The sequence below is a fragment of the Mustela erminea genome, chromosome 6 (assembly GCF_009829155.1).
Source record: "Mustela erminea isolate mMusErm1 chromosome 6, mMusErm1.Pri, whole genome shotgun sequence".
Classification (NCBI taxonomy): domain Eukaryota; kingdom Metazoa; phylum Chordata; class Mammalia; order Carnivora; family Mustelidae; genus Mustela; species Mustela erminea.
In genome coordinates this window covers 9460598-9482809 of record NC_045619.1, presented here as the reverse complement: position 1 = coordinate 9482809, position 22212 = coordinate 9460598, and the positions used below count along the sequence as shown (strand labels likewise).

The following is a 22212-nucleotide window of genomic DNA, read 5'->3' as shown; positions in this document are numbered from 1 at the left end:
GCCTCCTCTCTTCCGCTTCCGGTGTTCCCCTGCAGCCATGGCCGCCGCCGCCGCCGCTGGCGGTCCCGGGGCGCCCCTGTCCCCGGACGAATTGCTTCCGAAAGGCGATTCCGAGAAGACTGAGGAGGAGTTGGAGGAGGAAGACGACGAGGAGGTACTGGGGCCCTGTGGTGTGGGGCGGGGTGCGAGGTTACGGGCGGGCAGCGGCCCGCCCGGGGGTGTGAGCTCCGCGTGCTGCGGGATTCGGACGAAGGCGCGTCGCGGAGCCCGGAGAGGTCGGAGGGGAGGTGTCTTCTCCGGGAGGCGGGGTTATGGCCCCCAGTGGGTGGGGGCGGGATACCCTATCCACACGGGGTGGTTGCTATTGCTTCGGTGAAGACCCGCGCCGCCTCCACCACAGCTAGATGAGACCCTATCGGAGAGACTGTGGGGTCTGACGGAGATGTTCCCAGAGAGGGTCCGGTCCGCGGCTGGAGCCACTTTTGATCTCTCCCTCTTTGTGGCTCAGAAAATGTACAGGTAAGGGACGAGGGCAAAGACGTTGGGGGTGTTTCTGGGGTGACTGAACGAGCGTGGGCTTTCAGAGTAGGAGGCGGGAGTTGGAGGCCAGCCTGCCACTTAGATCGGAGTGACCTTGGGCTGGTGGGGACCTTAACCTTTCTTGGTCTCAATTTCCTTTCCTTAAAGTGGTAATTCCTATGGGACAGGGTCGTTGGGAGGATCGTTTCACATCATGTGAGGTAATTACTGTGCTGTATAAGTAGCTTTGTAAGAACACAGATTCTTAGTACTGCTGGCATTAGATAAACAGCCAGCAGAACTGCCGGTCTTGTTTCTGGTAGGAGTATGGTGCAAGGGTTGGGTGGAACATGCCTATCAAAAACATGGGAGTGTGAGAGCTTTGGTTGCTGGTTCCTTGGTGAAGCAGTCTGGTTTTGTGTCTGGCTGTCATGCTCACACTCCCTCTGCAGGTTTTCCAGGGCAGCCTTGTGGATTGGGACCACTTCCTTCATGATCCTGGTTCTTCCTGTTGTTTTTGAGACGGAGAAGTTGCAAATGGAGCAACAGCAACAACTGCAGCAGCGGCAGGTGAGCCCAGCCCCTGGGTAGACCAGCAGTTCTGGGTTGAGATTGGGATCCAGCCCCTGCTCTTTTACGAACCACACTGTGCTCACTGGTGTGTGTAGACCTTGTCTGCCCTGTCCGTTATGGTGGAAATGTGGTCCCTAGGCTTGTATGATGCCTTATACCCTTCCTTTTCTTTTTCAGATACTTCTAGGGCCTAACACAGGGCTCTCAGGAGGAATGCCAGGAGCTCTACCTTCACTTCCTGGAAAGATCTAGATTGCTACTGCTAGACTTGTCTTGATGGGACAAGTTTGAAAATTCAATAGTGTTTGAACTGCTGATTATTTGGATTTTTTTTTTTTTTTTTTTTAAACCTTGGCACATTGACCTATCTAAACCTGGTGGGGAGAATTCTCCCTTGTCTCACAGAGACTCCCAACTTGCAACTGTGCCCTCCACGTTGTCCCATTTCTTCTGTTCTCACTCTGATGCCAGAATGCAGCAGTGCAGACGGTTACTCCAGCTCTGGCCGTCCCACCCCTTTCACTAAATCCCTCATGACCAGAAGATCTCACTGTCCCATTGTGGCATAGGAACTGACGCCACTGGGAAGGATATCCCCATGACCATTTTTGTTTTTAAGCATGGAGATGTTGGGAAGGGACATGCACACGATATGAAATACATTATGCGTTACAGCCATAGTGTAAAGCAGCCACTGTGAATTTCTATGTCGGAAAGGAGGGAGGGCCGGGCAGCAGTTGCAACCATAGGATGGGGACTGTGGAGGACAAAGCAGGAGCTCATTTCCTCTGCCCATTTTGGCTATGAGAGACCTGTGTGTCTGTCTAAAAAAGAAAACAAAGTAAGTGCTCACTTTTTGTATTTAAATATTAAAAACGATTCCAATGGAAACTGTCATCTATGTACTTGTGATCCACACCTCGAAATCACTTATTCAGATTGGTCCTCGCATTTCCTCTCAGCTCAGCTAGCACCATCTTTTAACAGTTCGACCCCTCACTGTCCAAGTTAGTCAGACTTGCAAAAGTGAAAAAGGGGTTTCATTTCTGGCCAAGAACCTCTTAATAGTAATCTCTGTCCTAATTCAGGCCATGATTTTCAGATCCACAAGGGACTGGGTCCATGTACTTGTACAGTCTACAGGGACACAGTCATAAAGGATTTATAGGGAATGACATAGTACTGATTTCTGGCCTAGGGAGGGAAGAGTAGCAAATAGAACTTTTTTTTTTTTTAAATAATTGCTGCACTGAGCTGATCATGAATCCAACTGTAGCCCTTTTAACTTTGCAGTTTCTCCATTTAACAAAAATTTCTATTAGTACTGTGCTCTTAACAGTACAGAGCCTTTTGTATTTATCAGAATATTACTGTACAGTTTAGGGGATAGTACTATTCCTATTTTACAGAGGAGCAAACAGTCACAGAAACGTTAAGTGATCTGCCAGACTGCCTAGGAAATGCTAGATCTGAATTCATACTCAGCAGGCCCTCTGCTTTGTGCCCTTCACCTTGTTAACCAGCGAAAAACACTGGTCACTTGTCAGTGCTGGTAAAGAAAACTTGTACTTAAATTGGGATTCCTCAGATAGTTGAGTCTAGTTTTTGTAAAATGAAAAATGCGTCAGGCTTTTGAACCAAATCCCGCTAGGTGAGTATCTTTTCTGGGTTTTTGAAGTGAGAGATTTGACCAAAGCACCATACAGCTCTAAAAGATGGCTTATGATGGTAGTGAGTTTTTCTTCTATAGATCATCATACTAAAGTTTACTTTTTTTCTCTCCACATAATTACAGAATTCAGGCAGACAGATGTGATTTATGTACGGAGTTTTCCATTTTTAATATTTGGTTAAACAAAATACATCTTTTGTAAACAAACCCAGCACAAGGCCAACAAAAAAAGGAATAAAAGCAAGAAAAACAAAAAGCCTAGGGTTGCCCCTTATTGGGCATCAGGGTCAGGCCTGCCCCCTTCCTTGAAGTGGGCTTTTTGCCCTTGGGCATCAGCATGGGTCCCTGTTCCTAAGCACCAAAATTGGATATGAACAGAGAAACCAGCCCTGAAATGTTTAAGCGTCTTTGCATATCCCGTTGGCTCATGGACTCCCAAGTGCACAGGGACTCCTCTGAAGTGCCATTTGCACAGGCCCAAGCAGATGGGTGGAGAGGAGTTTCCCCCTCCTCCCAGGAAATGGCTTACTATCACTGACAGTGCCCATGGACCCAAGGTCCTGCTTGTGACAATCAGGTTGGCTGTAACTTCTGGCTGGTGGTGGTTGGAATGTCATTGTGCAAGGGTAAGGAGCTCCCTGTGGTGCCAAGCAGGTCTGGTATGGAAAACGGTGCAGAAGAGACTGCAGCCAGTTGCCGAGAAGGTGTGATGCAGTAGCCGCTTGGTGGCCTCAGTTATTCAGCATAAAAAACGGCCTCGTTGGATTGAAGATACATGTGCAGAAAAAGTGCTGGTGTAAACATGCACTCCAGTCACAGTGGGGAGAAAGCCTCAGCTTCATCCTGTTAAGCTTGCTCAGGCTTGACATGCAAGCCCCAGGCTGGCTTTGCTGCTGGAGAGACGTCTGGCCTGTGGGGGCAGCTTTCAGACCCGCCAAGACCACCCATGTGGAAAGGGCAGACAGGCCGTCTCTGCCTGTCCCCCTGCCTTGAGGCAACCACAACCACCCTGGTGACACCCAATGTGGTGGGATACTTCCCCTCCCCTTCTCTTGTTTTCCAAAGTTACAGGAGAAAAGTGGGCTACAACTATTTAAAGAGGTAGGGGGTGGATGGATTCTCGCTGATTTGTAAAGGAAACTAAATAAAGATGACGAGTCCAGGTGCCATACGTAATGCGCGTAAACACCCAACTTGAGGATTCTGATTCTTGTCACCACAGTGACTCGGAGCCTAGGCTTCTGCCAATTCTAGCTGCTCTTAATCTCTCAGGAGCTTATTTTTGTAATACTTTCCTCACTCAACTGTTTCTCAAACTAGTGGAAGTGGATATTGAGAACAGACTCAGGCGTTTCCTGATTTTGCCAGTGTGTGTCAACTGGAACACTGCCCTCTGGCCTGTCTTGTGCCCCAGAGGAAATTAGTGTAGTGAAGTGGCAGGGACAATGCTGGGGGGAGGCGACAGGCCCTCTGCGCCTGCCCCAGGCTGCCTTCCACCACAGCCTCTTCGGTATCTAGCTCACCCTGTCATACTAGGATGTCGCAGGATTCAACCACCCAACATGGAATATTAGAGAGTGTTTCATTAGAAAACTTGAAGGATGGCCAGGAACCACCCTCAAAAATGGGGGTAATGGGTGGCCTTAAGGGTTGGAGATGGCATGCTGTACCACTGCTGGGGTTTTGGAGATGGTTTCCTGAGAGGCCCTCATGCTCTGGGTCCGTCCAGCCAGTCACATGGGCTTCGCACGTCCTGTGTCTCCAGATCAGGAAAGGGGAAGTAGAGGCAGCATCTCGAGGTGTCATAGCAGCAGTGCACTCCAGCAGAGCCTCTGTCAAGTTCTCGCAGGAATGGCGAAGATAAGCTAGGACCCACCTTTCTCCTCTCAAATAAAACAAGGGTCTTCCACAGGTTGCCCTAAGCCCACAGAGCTCCTCCCTTCCTGTCCCATGTCATGCTGGATGGCGGTTCTCGTCACAGCCCACACGTCTGTCTGTCCTACAGCACTGTCACATCTGAGGGGGAACCCAGTGAGATGTTTGGGGAAATGGCAAGGGCAGACCCACTGCAGAGGCCACAGCACATGACAGAGGACTTGGGGGGCCGAGGTGAGGGAAGGTTGGGTAGCACTGCGTTACACGTCGGCCCTCCAACTCTGACGGGCCTCCACCTCTTCTGGCACCACCAGCAGGAGTTCACAGTTCTTTCCTCGCAAGTGATGTTTGAGAAATTTCCTACGGGAACAAAGGTAGATGAGAGAATGAAATGCTGGTAAAACTGCACATTCCAGTCTCGGGGCCATGTGCTCCCCAGTGACCTCATTTATGCCCTTGGCAGTCCTCCGACCCTCTTGGAGGGATCTGTTCTTACAGGGTTCCACATGTGGCTCCCCCTTCAAGCTGCCCAGCTCATTTCCACCCTGAATTTCCACTCCTCCTCATACAACTGCCACCAGCATCTATTCTGTGAGGAACAGAGCTGCCCCAAAGTAATCAAGGGACTTCTCATTGTTTAACAAACAAATAAATAAATAGCTGCTTCTTTGGTCTCAGGAAAATTTAGCCCTCTCCAGTCTAAATGTCTGTCTGCCTTCTTCTGAAGTGGCATCTAGACCACCCCAGTTGTCTAGCGTAGACAATGTTCCGATGCCAGTCCCACCAGACCAGAAGCCAGCGTTCTGGCTGCTGGAACGTCTCTACCAAAGGGACTTCACACCCTCACGAGCCATCAAACATACAGGTCTTTCAAGTCTGAGACCCTGATTCTAAGCAGGGTGGGGAGAGGATCCAAAGAGCTAGGATTTCGTCTCCTTTGTCAAATAACCAAAGATGGGCTCAACTTCCCCAACACAGCAAAGGAAGGAGCCCGGCCCACTCACAACCGCTACCTGAGCTCGCTCTCGCCTCCAATCCACTCGGGCATCTTCAGTTTGGAGTCGAGGTTGTAGTAGGCACCGCCCACCTCTCGGACACAGATCCAGTGCTGCCTTTGGAGAGGCAACTTCAGTGGACCCCAGCACAGGCTGGAGGGCAGGTTCATGATGAAGCCCATGACATTCGTGAGAGCAATGGCACTGACATCCCTGCAGGAGAGAAACCGCGTCAGTTCCCCGAGGTTCCCGTCAGAAGCACCTCCCCACTCATGCCTGAGTGCTGGTTCTCATCAAGGCGAGCCTGGTTCAGATTACCTGCGTTTGTCCCACCAGACAGCTTCATAGCCTTTGGTTTGAAGTGCTGCCATAATGACATTCACATCGTAGTTCCCATTTCCCAGCATACTCTTCTTGTGGGGGGTCACCATGGTGTTTGGAGACAACCTACAAATGTGAAAGGAGGAGGGCTAAGATGTGTGGGTTGTCCAACCCCTCCTGCCCGGCACTCCACGGCACCATCCACCACCACCCCTGGAAGCTTCTGTCTCCCATTCAGTACAAGGTAACCACTTTTTTACCCAAGTATTATAGTCTGGGCTCCTACCGTCCTAAAGATTACCCTTCTTTTTATGTAGAACATTTAACTCAGCAGCGGTGGGGCCTACATGCTGTCATTCAGAAAGTCAATGGACCCAAACCATGTTCCACAAGAGGTCTCATTTATGAAACCCCCAGTCCACCTACTTGTGCAGTCTTCCTCCTTGCTGATCTTCCTGCCTTAGTACGGCCATTTTATCGTTAGAAAATAGTAATTGATATTTTCATTTGCATGGGTAGTATTTGTTGCTACTCTTTTCTTTTACAGGTTTTAAAATTTTTTGAATTTAAATTCAATTAATTAACATCTAACATTATTAGTTTCAGAGGTAGAGTTCAGTGATTCATCAGTCTTATATAATACCCAGTGCTCGTTACATCACATACCCCCCTTAATGCCCATCACCCAGTCACCGCATCTCCCCACCCCTCCTCCCTCCAGCAAACCCTCAGTCCACTTCCCATCATCAAGAGCCTCTTATGGTTTGTCTCCCTTTGATTTCATCTTGTTTTAGTTTTTCCTCTCTTCCTCTATGATCTTGTTTTGTTTCTTAAATCCCACATATAACTGAGATCATATAACTGTCTTTCTCTGCTTGACTTATTTTGCTTAACATAACACCTTCTAGTTCCATCCATATCATTGCAAATGGCAAGATTATTTTGATGGCTGAGCTGTATTCAATTCTATATACACACCATATCTTCTTTATCCATTCATCTGTCGATGGATATCTGAGCTCTTTCCATAGTTTGGCTCTTGTAGACCTTTCTGCTACATCTGGTAGACATTGCCATTAACATTGGAGTACAGGTGCCCCTTCACATCACAACACCCAGTAGTTCAGTCGCTGGGTTCTGGGGTAGTTCTATTTTCAACTTTTTGAGGAACCTCCATTTTGTTTTCTGGAGTGGGTGCACCAGCTTGCATTCCCACCAGCAGGATAAGAGGGTTCCCCTTTCTCCGCATCCTTGCCAACACCCGTCGTTTCCTGACTTGTTAATTATAACCATTTTGACTGGTGTGAGGTTGTATCTCACTGTGGTTTTGATTCTATTTCCCTGATGCTGTGTGATGTTGAGCATTTTTTCATGTGTCTGTTGACTATTTGTAAGTCTTCGTTGGAGAAATGTCTGTTCATATCTTCTACCCATTTCTTAATTGGGTCATTTGTTCTTTGGGTGTTGAGTTTGATGACTTCTTTATAGATACTGGATACTAGATATTTGCAATTATCTTCTCCCATTCTGTGGGTTGTCTTTTTATTTTATCTACTGTTTCCTTTGCTGTGCAAAAGCTTTTTACCTTGGGGTGCCTGGGTGGCTCAGTGGGTTAAAGCCTCTACCTTCAGCTCAGGTCATGATCTCAGGGTCCTGGGATCGAGCCCCGAATCAGGCTCTCTGCTCAGGAGGGAGCCTGCTTCCTCCTTTCTCTCTCTGCCTGCCTCTCTGCCTACTTGTGATCTCTGTCAAATAAATAAAATCTTAAAAAAAAAAAAAAAAAGCTTTTTACCTTGATGGATGTCCTAGTCATTCATTTTTGCCTTTGTTTCTCTTGCCTTTGGAGACATGTCTAGCAAGAAGTTGCTGTAGCCAAGGTCAAAGAGGTTACTTCCTGTGTTCTCTAGGATTTTGATGGATTCCTGCCTCACATTTAGGTCTTTCATCCATTTGAGTTTATTTTTGTGCATGCTGTAAGGAAATGGTCCAGGTTCATTCTTCTGCATGTGGCTGTCCAGTTTTCCCGACACCATTTGTTGAAGAGACTGTCTTTTTTCCATTGGACCTTCTTTCCTGCTTTTTCAAAGATTAGTTGACCATATAGTTAAGGGTCCATTTCTGGGTTCCCTATTCTGTTCCCTGCCTATGTGTCTGTTTTCAGGCCAGTACCATACTGTCTTGATGATTACAGCTTTGTAATACAGCTTGAAGTCTGGCATTGTGATGCCACCAGCTTTGGTTTTCTTTTCCAATATTCCTTTGGCTATTTGGGGACTTTCCTGGTTCCATACAACTTTTAGAATTACTTTTTTCAGCTCTGTGAAAAATGTTGATGGTATATTAATACAGATTGCACTGAACGTATAGATTTCTCTAGATAGATTAGACATTTAACAGTATTTGTTCTTCCAATCCATGAGCATGGAACGTTTTTCCATTTCTTTGTGCCTTCCTCAATTTCTTTCATGAGTGTTCTATAGTTTTCTGAGTACAGCTCCTTTGCCTTTCTGGTTAGGTTTATTCCTAGGTTATCGTATGGTTTTGGTTGCAATTGTACATGGGATTGACTTCGTAATTTCTCTTCCCTCTGGCTCATTGGTATACAGAAACGCAACTTATTTCTGTACACTGATTTTCTATCCTGCTCCTTTACTGAATTTCTGTATGAGTTTTAGCAATTTTGGGGTTGAGTCTTTTAGGTTTTCCACATAGAGTATCATGTCATCTGCAAAAAGAGTTTGACTTCTTCTTTGCTGATTTGGATGTCTTTTCTTTCTTTTTGTTGTCTGATTGCTGAGGCTAGGATTTCTAGTACTATGCTGAACAGCAGTGGTGACAGCAGACATCCCTGCTGTGTTCCTGACCTCAGAGGAAAGCTCTCAGTTTTTCCCCACTGAGAATGATATTCACTATGGGCTTTTTTTTTTTTTTTTAAGATTTTATTTATTTATGTATTTGACAGAGAGATAGAAAGAGCACAAGCAGGAAGAGAGGCAGAGGTAGAGGCAGAGACAGAAGCGGCTCCCTGCCAAGCAAGGAGCCTGATGCAGGGCTTAATCCTGGGACTCCGGGATCATGACCTGAGCTGAAGGCAGCCACCCAATCAACTGAGCCACCTAGGTGCTCCCGCTATGGGTTTTTCATAGATGGCTTTTGTTGATATTGAGATATGTATCTTCTATCCCTACACCTTGAAAAGTTTTAATCAAGAAAGGATGCTGAACTTTGTCAAATGCTTTTTCTGCATCTAGCGACAGGATCCTAAGGTTCATTCTTATTCTTTCTTTTGTTTATGTAGTTTATTGCATTGATTGATTTGTGGATGTTGAATCAACCTTACAGCCCAGGAATAAATCCCACCTGTTCGTGGTGAATAATCCTTTTAAGAGAGTCTGGAAGTTTTCCTTCCATTTTGATTTTTTGAAACAGCTTCAGAAGAACAGGTATTGATTCTTCTTTAAATGTCTGGTAGAATTCCCCAGGGAAGCCATCTGGCCCTGGGCTCTTGTGTGTTGGAAGACTTCTGACTACTGCTTCTATTTCCTTGCTGGTTATGGGTCTGTTCAGGTTTTCCTCTTCCTGTTTCAGTTTTGGTAGCTTATACATCTCTACAAATGCATCCATTTCTTCCAAACTAATTTGTTGGCATATAATTGCTCACGATATGTTCTTTTTTTTTTTTTTTTTAAGACGTGGAGAATCTTTTCTTTTTTTTTTTTTTTAAGATTTTATTTATTTATTTGACAGAGAGAGATCACAAGTAGGCAGAGAGGCAGGCAGAGAGAGAGAGAGAGAGGAGGAAGCAGGCTCTCTGCAGAGCAGAGAGCCCGATGTAGGGCTCAATCCCAGGACCCTGGGATCATGACCTGAGCGGAAGGCAGAGGCGTTAACCCACTGAGCCACCCAGGCACCCCTCGCGATATGTTCTTATAACTATTTGTATTTCTTCAGTGTTGGTTGTAAGCGCTCCTCCTTCACTCATGTTTTATTTGGGTCCTTTCTCTTTTCTTTTTGTAAGTCTGGCCAGGGGTTTATCAATCTTATTCCTTTTTTTTTTTTTTTAAAGATTTTATTTATTTAACACAGAGAGAGAGAGAGAGAGATATCACAAGTAGGCAGAGCAGCAGGCGGGGGGTGGGGGTGGGGGTGGGGAGCAGGCTCCCTGCTGAGCAGAGAGCCTGATGTGGAGCTTGATGTCAGGATCCTGAGATCATGACCTGAGCCGAAGGCAGAAGCTTAACCCACTGAGCCACACAGGCGCCCCATCAACCTTATTAATTCTTTCAAAGAACCAGCCCCTACTTTGTTGATCTGTTCTACTGTTCTTTTGTTTTCTATTTCATTGATTTCTGCTCTAATCTTTATCAATCCTCTTATCCTGCTGGGCTTAGGCTTTTTTTTTTTTTTTTTTAATACTCTTCTTTCTCCAGCTCCTTTATGTGTAAGATTAGGTTGTGTATTTGAGACCTTTCTTGTTCCTTGAGAAAGGCTTGTGCTGCTATATACTTCCCTCTATATACTTATATACTTATACATATACTTCCCTCTATATACTTCCCAAAGGACTGCCTTTGTTGCATCCCCAACATTTATTTTCATTTTCATTTATTTCCATGAATTTTAAAAATTCTTCTTTAATTTCCTGGTTGACCCATTCATTCTTTGATAGGATGCTCTTTAGCCTTCATATATTTGAATTCTTTCCAAATTTTCTCGTGTTTGAGTTCCAGTTTCAAAGCACTGTTGTACAAAAATATGCAGGGAATGATCCCAATCTTTTGGTACCAGTTGAGACCCGATTTGTGACCCAGTATATGATCTACTCTGGAGAATGTCCCATGTACACGTGAGAAGAATGTGTGTTCTGTTGCTTTAGAATGGAAATGTTCTGGGGCGCCTGGGTGGCTCAGTGGGTTAGGCCGCTGCCTTCGGCTCAGGTCATGATCTCAGGGTCCTGGGATTGAGTCCTGCATCGGGCTCTCTGCTCAGTGGGGAGCCTGCTTTCCTGTCTTTCTCTCTCTGCCTGTCTGTCTGTCTACTTGTGATGTCTCTCTGCCAAATAAATGAAATCTAAAAATAAATAAATAAATAAATAAACTTAAAAAAAAAAAAGAATGGAAATATTCTGACTATATCTGTGAAGTCCATTTGGTCTAGTGGGTCATTCAAAGCCGTTGTTTCCTTGTTATCTTCTGCTTATATGATCTGTCTATTGCAGCAAGCAGAGTGTTAAAGTCTCCTACTATATTATTATCAATGTGTTGCTTTAATTTTGTTATTAATTGGTTTATATAACAGGCTGCTCCCATGTTAGGGGCATAAATATTTACAATTGTTAGAACTTCTTGCTGGAGAGACCCTTTTATTATGATATAGTGTCCTCCTCATCTTTTATTACAGTCTATGTCTGATGTAACAACTGCCACCCCAGCTTTATTAGCATGATAAATGGTTTTCTACCCCTCACTTTCAATCTGTAGGTGTGTGTGGGTCTAAAGCGAGTCTCTTTAAGACGGCAGCATATTGATGAGTCTTGCTTTTTTTTTTTTAATCCAATCTGATATCCTGTGTCTTTTTTTTTTTTTTTTCAAGAATTTATTTATTTATTTGACAGAGATCACAAGTAGGCAGAGGGGCGGGGGTGGCGGGGGGAAGCAGGCTTCCCACCGAGCAGAGAGCCCAATGCAGGGCTTGATCCTAGGACCCTGGGATCATGAACTGAGCTGAAGGCAGAGGCTTTAACCCACAAAGACACCCAGGTGCCCCTCCTGTGTCTTTTGATTGGAGCATCTGGCTCATTTACATTCAGAGTAACTGCTGAAAGATATGAATTCAGTGCCTTTATATTACCTGTGAAGTCACTGTTTCTGTATATTGTCTCTGTTCCTTTCTGGTCTACTTTAATTTGGGGCTCTCTCTTCACTTAAGGGATCCCCTTTAATATTTCTTGCAGGGCTGGTTTAGTGATGACAAATTCTTTTAATTTGTTTGTTCTGGAAACTGTTTCTCTCTCCTCCTATTTTGAATAACAGCCTATCCGGATAAAGTACTCTCGGGTGCATATTTTTCTCATTTAGCACCATGAATACATCATGCCAGTACTTTCTGGCCTGCCAGGTCTCTGTGGCTAGGCCTGCTGCCAGTCTAATGTTTGTATCCTTGTAGGTTACAGACCTCTTGTCCCAAGCTGCTTTCAGGATTTTCAAGTTTCACTATGTTGGGGTGCTGATGTATTTTTCCTGAGTTTGAGCGGGGGTTCTCTGTGCCTCCTGGACTTGAATGCCTGTTTCCTTCCCCAGATTAGGGAAGTTTTCCAGCATAATTTACTCCAGTATACTTTCCACACTATCTTCTTCTGGGATCCCAATTATTCTAATACTGTTTTGCTTTATGGTATCACTTATCTCTCAAATTCTCCCCTTGTGATCGAGTAGTTGTTTATGTATTTCTCAGCTTCTTTATTCTCCAACATTTTGTCTTTTATATCTCTAATTTTCTCTTCTGCCTCATTTATCCTAGCAGTCGGAGCCTCCATATGTGACTGCATCTCATTAATAGCCTTTTTTACTTCAACTTGATTATATTTTAGTTCTTTTATTTCTCCAGAAAGGGATTCGCTTGTGTCTTCTATGTGTTTTTCCGAGTCCAGCTAGTATAATCATTACTAACTCTAGTTCCCACATCTTACATCCATACTGATTAGGTCCCTGACAGTCAGTACTGCCTCTTGTTCTCTTTTCTGAGGTGAGTTTTTCCTTCTTTGTCATTTTGTCCAGGAAAAAAAACAGATGAACAAGAGAAAAAAATACTAAAATGGCAACAGTGACACCAGAGAAGTACATACTAAACAAATCAGGAGACCCAAAACTGAAGGAAAAAAGTTAAAATTAAAAAGGAAAGAGAATATAATCAGACAGATGAACTGAACAGAGCAATACTTGGGATCCTGTGTCTATTTTGTTCTGTTTGTTAGAAAACTAGATCCCAAAATTGTAAAGAAAGAAAAACAAAAATAAAGTTAAATGCAATGAGAGAACAAAATGTAATAATCATAAATATGAAAATTTAAAAAAAGAACTGATAAAATAACAAACTGGCTGAAAAAGGAAAGAGAAAAAAAATTAAAATTGAAAGACTGAAGAATCCTGAGAAATACCCATGAATTCTATATACTATTTTCCCCTAGCCCCGGCATTTTGCAGTTCTGTGTCATCAGTAAACTTGGTCTTAGCCAGACGTTTTTGCTCATTTCTTTCAGGGAGGGTCCTGTTGCACTGATTCTCAGGTGTCTTTGCCCCAGGTGGAAATGCACCACCCTTGCCTAGGGCCAGGCTAAGTAAATGGATTGCTCTCTGTGTCTTTTGTTCCCTGAAGGCTTTCCATGCAGCTTTAGAGACAGAATGAAAATGGTGGTCTCCTAATCTCTGGACCTTAGTGTTGAGAGACCCTGGTTTTGAGAGCTTGGGGCCTCACTCCTCAGTGAACCCTCAAGGAAAAGCAGTCTTTGTCTGCACTCCATGCTCACCCAGTTTGTGACCAGGAGTCTCTGTCTCAGGTACACGACCTGTTTTTGAGTCCCCAAACCCTGCACACTCTTGCGGTGCACACCTGCACCGCTCCTCCCCTGGGGAGGAAAGGGGGAGGGTCTTGTCTAGGTTCTGCTGCTCACTGGGCCCCTGCTTGGAGAGGGGTCAGCTAACTGTGCTGCGGTTCATGGTTTACGGCAATCCTGGGCTCAATGACTGCGGCCAGCTTCCCCACCCCATGCCCGGAAGCTCTGCGGCACTCAAGCACCTCTGGTCTTCCTGGGACCCCTGAGACCACACAGTCCCAGCTAGGATTCCTGCTCACCTTGCCACACAAGCATCTTTCAGGCAGCAACACCCCTCACCGGAGCAGACTTAAAGTTCTGATTCTATGCTCCGCTGCCATATCACTCTCCTGGGCCAGCTTACAGAGGCTCCCTCCCCCCAGGGTTTATGTTCCCATGTTTCGCCCCGGATTCACTTCTCTGCATCTCTTAACTTGCTGAAGGCGGTCACTATTCTACTTGTAGAGTTGCAGCTACTCTTCTTAGATCTTTAGTTGAGTCTGCAGGCGTTCAGAATGGTTTGACAGCAGTCTAGCTGAATTCCTGGGACCAGATGAGACTAAGGTCTCCTACATCTCTGCCATCTTGGACTCGCTCCTTTTTTTTTTTTTTTTTTTAACAGTTTAGATGCCTTCTATTTAAGGCTGGCACACTTGGTAATCATTAATCCTTAAACACTCCAAGGCATGCAGAGGCTCAGGCAGGTAACATAAATGTATGAACTGGAGCCAAATTTAAAGCAGTAGGAAGTTGTAAGGCCTATATTAAACCGGAACATATAAGCCACCTATAGTATTTCAAATATACAGGTGTATAAAATGATTGAATAAAAAATTAAAGACAATTAAAACACAACTAACTGGGGTGGGGGGAGGGGAAGAATGTACCAAACAAAAGTAAACTTGCCCACCCGCCCGTAAGTCATTTTCAGCCAGGCCTTATTAGCCTTCAAGTCAAGGCAAGGACAGCAGCTCTAAAGGTGTTTCTGGTCCTGTGATTTTGCTTTTACAGGCTTGTTACCTAGGACTGAGGAAAAGGCCATCTTGAAGGATGGGGTAGACTGCTTCCACCTTGGTGTGAAGGGGAAGGGAAATTAGGTGAGTTTCTCAGGAATAAAAGTCCAGGAGGCTGTTAAGAGCCATCTTTAGGGGCGCCTAGCTGACTCAGTGGGTTAAAACCTCTGCCTTCGGCTCAGGTCATGATCCCAGGGTCCTGGGATCGAACCCTGTATCGGGCTCTCTGCTTGGGGGGGAGCCTGCTTCCCCGTCCCCCACCGCCCCGACTGCCTTTCTGCCTACTTGTGATCTGTCAAATAAATATTAAATAAAATCTTTTTTTTTTTTTTTTAAAGAGCCATTTCTAGAAGAGAATCATGACTAGGTCAACTCTAAACACTCAAGAAATCTTACAAAAAGTTTTTTTTTTTAAACTTCTTGATACACAGCAAGCATATTATTTTTCAAACATAAAACATATCCTTCCACTGCTTAAACCCTCCAATGGCTCCCAAAGCACTTAAATAGTCTAGGTTACTTCCTCTCCCTGCAAGGCCCTCAGAACACTGCTGACCTCAACCCCACTTCTTTTAACACACACACCTGCTCCCTACGACTTTAACACACAAAACTCCTTCTTGGCACCCCTGGGTGGCTCAAATGATTAAGTGTCTGCCTTTGGCTCAGGTCATGATCCTAGTGTCCTGCTATCGATCCCCACGTTGGGCTCCCTGCTCAGTGCAGAGCCTGTTTCTCCCTCTCCCTCGACCATTCTCTCCACTTGTATTCTCTAGCTCTTGTCTCTCTCTCTGCCAAATAAAATAAATAAAATCTTAAAAAAACAAAACAAAAACAAAAACAAAAAACCCTTCCCACCTGAAGACCTCTGCACACCATTTCAGCAATGTGGAATGTTCTTCCTGCCAGATCTACACTTGGTTCGCTCCTTTATTATTTGAGTCTCAAATGCTAGTGCCTTAAAAGCTTTTTTTGACCACCCGATCTTCAGTTTCTTCCAGGCACCGTATTTTATTCCACCTGCTTTAATTACAGCCCTCGTTACTACCAGACACATCTGCTTCCCACACTAGAATGACAGCAGGGGCCTTGGGTATCCTGTTGGGACTCTATCACCAGGACCCAAAGAGAGCCTGGCATACAGGAGGTGCTTAAGAAATGTTTACTGAGGGTGCCTGGGTAGCTCAGTGGGTTAAGCCTCTGCCTTCGGCTCAGGTCATGATCCCGGGGTCCTGGGATCGAGCCTCACATCGGGCTCTCTACTCAACACAGAGCTTGCTTCCCCTTCTCCATCTGCCTGCCTCTCTGCCTGCTTGTGATCTCTCTCTCTGTCAAATAAACAAATAAAATTTTAAAGAAAAAGGAGAGAAATGTTTACTGACATGTTTGCCATGTTTACTCTGCTACCTTCTCTCTTTGTAAACACTGGTAGCAGACCCTTAAAAAGAGCTCGTGTGCTTGTCTCCAGAGCTAGCGAAGAAGGGGATCAGAGGACACTAAACTTCACTCTGCAAACCAAATTGTATTTTACTGTAACAATAACCGCCATTTATTGAAAAATTCCATGCCATGCCCAATGCAAGATGGTTTTTTGTGTATCCCATTTAATTTCCAAAATAACCCTATGAAATTATAAATTATTTCTATTTCATAGGCTTAAGAGAAATTTTTTTTAAGATTATTTATTTGTCAGAGAGAGAGAACGGACAAGCAGGGGAGCAGCAGGTAAAGGGAGAAGCAGGCTCCCTGCTGAGCAAAGAGCCTGATGCAGGACTCAATCCCAGGACCCTGGGATCAGCGTTAGCTGAAGGCAGATGCTTAAACGACTGAGCCACCCAGGTGCCCCCATTTCATAGGTTTTATTTATTTATTTTAAAAGATTTTATTTCTTTATTTAAACAGAGAGATCACAAGTAGGCAGAGAGGCAGGCAGAGAGGGGAGGGGGAAGCAGGCTCCCCGCTGAGCAGAGAGCCTGATGCAGGACTCAATTCCAGGACCCCTGAGACCATGACCTGAGCCGAAGGCAGAGGCTTAACCCACTGAGCCACCCAAGCACTCCAATGTCCCACGTTTTCGATCTCAGATTCCAACCCTCTCTGTTCTATTCCCATTCACTCTCCCCAAAATGGAGCTTCCTTGCCTCATATCTGAGCTTTCGAAACAGGCTGCTAAACTGATCTCCTTGTTCCGAAACTCCCCTTCCACCAAGTCACCTATATGTCCCTGCCACATTCCCCAAGTCACCATTTCACTCTCTCACGCAGGAACTGCTGCTGCAGCCAGCTGCCCACTGGCTAACTCCCACCCTCCCCGCCCTCCCGGGCCTGTGTTCTCCTCTCCTTGGGCTTTTAGTGCACTTCAGACACCATGACCACGCGGCCTGTGTTCTTTCATCCTGTTTCCTGTTCCAAGCCAAATGCGAAAGCTTCTTCAAGGTCAATGTCACATCCTACCTCTTCCATGGAATCCTTCCTGGCTTCTGTGTAGAAAATACAGGAAGATGGGGAGGACCACACATTATCCTAGCAAGCAGCACCAATACTAACTGTGCGATTTAATGCTCGTGTCTGCTGGCTTATCTGCAGCGATGGGGATGATCCGCACCTTACACGACCATTAAAGAATTCCGTTCTCTCACTCATGTCCGACCAGAGAGCAAATTCCCAAAGCACAGGGGACGGCTCTTCTCCTCTCTTAGCCCTCACAGCAGAACACTGGCAACTGAATAAACATGTGTTGGCCTAGATGACATCACTCTAGGGAATGCGGAGAATGGCCTCCATCTCATTCCTAGAGCGGGCATTCGAGCCAGTGGGGTCCACCCAGTGTGCCATCGTAGCAGTCCTCACTTCTACTGAGCTATAACCAGGTGCCCACTGTGTCAGCTACTCTTAAGAGCTTTATCTCTTTCCACCAAGTCTTAAGACTCTTTCCAGCAGTCTTAAACAGAACGTAACTCCACTGGGTTAATAAGGAAGCTGAGGCACAGTGTGGCTATAGTGACTTGCACAGCCCCATGCAGCTGGTGAGTGCCAGAGCTGTGCTCCACCTATACACTCAATGGTCTCCCAGCGAGTTCGACAAACTGGTCCCACTGACCTCCATGGCATCCGTGATTTTCTTGAGACTCCTTGGCAAACTCCCTTTCACGATAGCCATCGTGATTTGGATGGAAGTTCTGGACTAGAAAGCAAGCCTCTCACTTCTGTCAACAGCCACAGGTTGGAGCCACGGGATTTGAAGTGATCTCCAAGTAAGAAGATGGGCTCCAGGCCAGGTCTCACTAATGCCTACGCCCTCAGCTGAGTTCCTGGTCCTCCCTCGTGGTTATTCCCGTGTTTGGCTATGGTGAGGGTTTCAGATTTTAACAAAAAGGAGATGTGGAGACATTCATCAAGATTCCTTTTCTCGGGCGCCTGGGTGGCTCAGTGGTTAAGCCGCTGCCTTCGGCTCAGGTCATGATCTCAGGGTCCTGGGATCGAGTCCCGCATCGGGCTCTCTGCTCAGCAGGGAGCCTGCTTCCTCCTCTCTCTCTCTGCCTGCCTCTCTGCCTACTTGTGATTTCTCTCTGTCAAATAAATAAATAAATAATCTTTAAAAAAAAAAAAAAAAAATATTACTTTTCTCTCCTAATTATTATTTTCCTTTTATCAGGTCTCAAGAAATGTGACTTTAGAAAGTAGGTCTCAGAACTTCACCATGTGTCTTTGAATTATTAAATATATAAAGCGCAGATTACAGGGTCCAGCACATCAATGTACTCTGTACGTGTTGGCAATGATGATGATGTGTTTGCCTGGCCCGTGGACAAAATGATTTAAATCTCTAAATCTCTAGAGGTGAACACTCTACACCTTTTAGCAATTTACCACCACCGCACCTTTAAATGTGGCTCCTTCCACATGCTCGGGGACCTTTTAATGGGGAGGCTAGACTTCTCTGTGGTGGAAGAATGCTGGTTGTTCACCAATATCTAAAATCTCTTGTCCCTTTAGCTTGCATTAGACTTTTCCAGGGGTACCGACCTTGTTTTCATCTATTTAGATTTTAACAGTTTTTTTTGGGGGGGGGGGGTAGAAGGCATACCTAACTGCAAGAACGTTTAATCACTAAACAATTGAGATGAGTCTAGTGAAAATGGTTTGAGGCTGAGGATTTTCCAAACAATTCAGCAAAGCTGCTACTACATCATTTGACTTCTACATCCTTCCTTTTTCAAAGCACAGGCACATACAGGATGAGATGTGCGAGATCAAGACATCCACATCTGTATAGCTGCATGATGATGCCTGCCCAGTTTCTGAGCTTTTCTCGAATTTCACATATTGAAAACTGATCCTTTTCAAACCAGTGACCTCTTCTGCCATCATTGTGGTTGTGACCACTATGTTCAAATCCTGGAATGACTGCCACCTTGAGTCCTCTCTTCCCCATCCCCATGCTGCTGGGCCATTGGCTTTAGCTTTTCCTCAGTCCCTACTCATTTCTGTTCCAAACATGAGTCATCTCATATCCACAACGGTACTGAAACTCCACCCTGCTTTTGTATTTCTCTGCTTTTATCTGGCTAAAATCCGACTGCTCAGATGAACGTCCTCTCTACAGCATTTGTCAACATTTTTCTCCCACTTCTCCCATTATCAGCCCCATCTTCAAAAGAGCATAAAACCTTGTATCTGGGAATTTTCAATTATCTGGTTTAACCTGCCAACATTACTATTCTTTCCATTAAGATCCAAAGAGATCATCTTTTCCCTTTCAAACAGCTCTTAACTCCGGGGTTCTAACTTCACTCAAGTTCATTCTCAAGGTCTGGTCAATGTAGAGCTCTGGGATGTACTTAGCAGCTGAGTGCTGTTCAGTTTTTCTCTACGGTGCCTAGCAGTGCTTGGCATGCAGCAGGCCGCCAGTGAATGTTTGTTTATAAAATTCCATCTTCTCTTCCTCACCTTTTCTCCCTTTCCTCTCTCCTCTGATCCCTTTCATGCATCTTTGTTTCTATTTACCCATACCAAATGTTTCCATACAAAATGCTCTACACAGAATTCCCCCTCTGGAGCGGAAAATGAGTACCTTTTCTTAAGTACTGGTCTGCTATTACTTTGAAAGATGGATCTTTACCTTGTGCTGATAGTAAATTGGAGAGTGTAGTACCAATTTGCTAGTTTTAGTAGCCAGGAATAGAACCTGGTTCCATGTGAGTGTTTAGCAAATACTCAGCATTCTTTCATTCAGGGAAAACACAACTGAAAGAGTTATCCACAAACAACAATTAACCACAAACAGCTTATAATCATAGTCCATATCTTTAGACCCAGGCCCGACCTACGAGCAGGGGGAAAGGATACTGATGATACTATTGCTTGACGTGCCAATACTCAGGAGGTAGCAGAGCAGGCACTGCAGAACTAATTCTCAAACCCTTTGATAAAAGAATTTTAGGGGCACCTGGGTGGCTCAGTGGATTAAAGCCTCTGCCTTAGGCTCAGGTCATGATCCCGGGGTCCTGAGATGGAGCCCCAAATCAGGCTCTCTGCTCAGCGGGGAGCCTGCTTCCCCCTTTCTCTCTGCCTGCCTCTCTGCCTACTTGTGATCTGTCAAATAAATAAATAAAATCCTAAAAAAAAAAAAAAGAATTTTAGAACATCAAAGTATAGAGAGAAAAAGATGAATTTCTATTAACCTGTCAGGCAGCATTTAACAAAATGGGTAAAAAAAAGGCCATCGAGAACGAAGCAGAAAGGGAAAGAGATCTAGAGAATAGGCTTCAAATCATAGTTCTGCTACTTAGAAGCCATTTGGAAAAACTACCTGACTTTTCTGCCTGTTGCTCTATCAGTAAAATAACTGCTGGGGAGGGCTATACGAAGCAACCCGGAAAAGCACCAAGGCCACCACAGAACCTCATAGAAAAACTAATCACTGTGTATAGCTGAGCACCTTCCTTTATAAAACCCACAGCATTTCACCTCTGATGAGAGGTGACAGTGTGTACAGATACCCTCCCCCTTCCAGACTGTAACTAACCTCTTGGGGGCAAGACTTGAGAGGCCTTACAGCATAGTGGTCAACAACACAGATACAAACCTGAATTCAAATTCTGCTCTATCTCTTGTCATGTTACCTCAGACAAATCACTGCACTTCTCTGAGCCCTAAGTCCGTGAAATGGAAACTGCACATATTCCATGGGATCCCTGAGGGGATTACACAAGATGACACAACTGAGGGATTTAGCACTGTGCCTTCCCTGTGTAAGTGATCGAGAGTGACTATTTTCCCCATCTCTGTGTCCCTTACACCTGCTAACAACATCTAGCTAATATTACCTGTTGGTTTGAAGGTTTCTGTAGCAGAGACATTGCCCCACCCACAGAAATTCAGAAATAGCAAGAAGTGTAAAAATGCCAAGGAGAAGGGGTCCCCTACCTCTGGAAAATCTCTTGCAGCGTTTCCCGGGTGAAGGCATTGCTGTCCTGGAAGACGTTATTGAGGGCATGCAGGGCACAAAGCTCCCTGCGCTGTTTCTCATGGTAGATTTGTGGGGGTGCTGCCTGGGGCAGCTCCAAAGATTCAGATTTGGCCTTGTCTCCTTTCCATGGCACGCAACTCATGTTTTCGTTTTAGGTTCCAGAGAGGGCTAAAAACACCCCACCCTTCCCTCCAGAGGAAGAATGTAAGCTTCTCAGTCTTTACAGGATTCCTGAGGTCCACCTTATTTTCTGGTGTCCATGATTTATGCTTTGTCACGGAGAGAAAGGTTGGAATCAAAAGGAAAAACAAAAATCCACCTCCATCAAAAGAAAAGATCACTTTTGGATTAGTGTTATTTCGCCACCACTGTCAAAGTGCAGAATTTTTAAAAAATCATAGAGGATCTAAGACCCTGTTTCCCCTCTCCCACCCTCCCCTTCAAAAAACAAAACAAAACAAAACAAAACCCACAATTTTCTTGCCGTATTTTCCTCTCTGCAAATGCCAACCAGGCCTCAATGCAGGAGGATTGAACGGAATTGGTCACATCGCTCCTTTTCTTCCATTTCTTTCAAACCGCAAACGCCACAGACTCAGGAGACAAGGCCTAAGGTGGTGGGTAAAACGCACAATTCGAGCAGCTAGCGAGGGCCGGCCAGCGTGGGATCGCGGGCCGAGCTGGGGCCTCGGGGCCGGCTCTCCATCCCCTCGGGTGCGGTGGGGCCCCGCAGGGCGCGGGCCGAGGCGGGGGCGGCTCCCTCGGAGGCGCGGACTCTCACCCTCTCGCCGCGGCCCTGCGGAGCAGACAAGCCCCGATCAGCTCCTGCGGTCGAAGACACCGCCGCGGAGGACTAGGCTGGCGGGGTAAGTGGCGGGGCGGGTCCGGCCCCAGCCCGAGGGAAGGTCCTGCGCAGCGACTGGCAGGCCCGCGAGGGGTGGGGTCGGGCCCACCCGGCTCGCCCCGCCGCCCACACCCCAACTCCCCGCCCGTCACGTGAGTGCAAGCCGGCACGCCCTCCGCCGCTGCCCCCACCCGCCCCGCGGGTCGCCCCCTCACCGCTGCCGGCCGCCACCTGGCGCTGCGGGCCGCCACCTGGGCGGCGCTCGGGCGGGCGGGCAAGCGCGCGCACCTGAGCCCGACGTCAGCTGCCCTCGCCGGGCGCGTGCTCCGGAACCGCC

The 22212-nt window shown here is 46.0% G+C and overlaps 2 protein-coding genes across 3 annotated transcripts; one reads left to right on the top strand and one right to left on the bottom strand.

Moving 5' to 3' along the window:
• Positions 1 to 1989, top strand: TOMM22 (translocase of outer mitochondrial membrane 22). Its single transcript, XM_032346263.1, has 4 exons — positions 1 to 154; positions 401 to 519; positions 972 to 1089; positions 1270 to 1989. Exons 1-4 carry the CDS (start codon positions 38 to 40, stop codon positions 1342 to 1344), a joined length of 429 nt encoding a protein of 142 aa, XP_032202154.1. The 5' UTR covers positions 1 to 37; the 3' UTR covers positions 1345 to 1989.
• A 919-nt stretch (positions 1990 to 2908) lies between these two features.
• JOSD1 (Josephin domain containing 1) lies at positions 2909 to 22205 on the bottom strand. Of its 2 annotated transcripts, XM_032346261.1 has the most exons (5): positions 22091 to 22205; positions 20989 to 21827; positions 5953 to 6081; positions 5653 to 5847; positions 4074 to 4999 (listed from the first exon to the last, which is right to left on the bottom strand). In XM_032346261.1, the coding sequence occupies exons 2-5, from the start codon at positions 21171 to 21173 to the stop codon at positions 4900 to 4902; spliced, it is 609 nt and encodes a 202-aa protein (XP_032202152.1). In that variant the 5' UTR covers positions 21174 to 21827; positions 22091 to 22205; the 3' UTR covers positions 4074 to 4899. The 2 variants fall into 2 exon arrangements, with proteins under 2 accessions (XP_032202153.1, XP_032202152.1); XM_032346262.1 differs by lacking the exon at positions 22091 to 22205 and having other exon boundaries at positions 2909 to 4999; positions 20989 to 22006.
• Between the last annotated feature and the right edge of the window lie 7 nt (positions 22206 to 22212).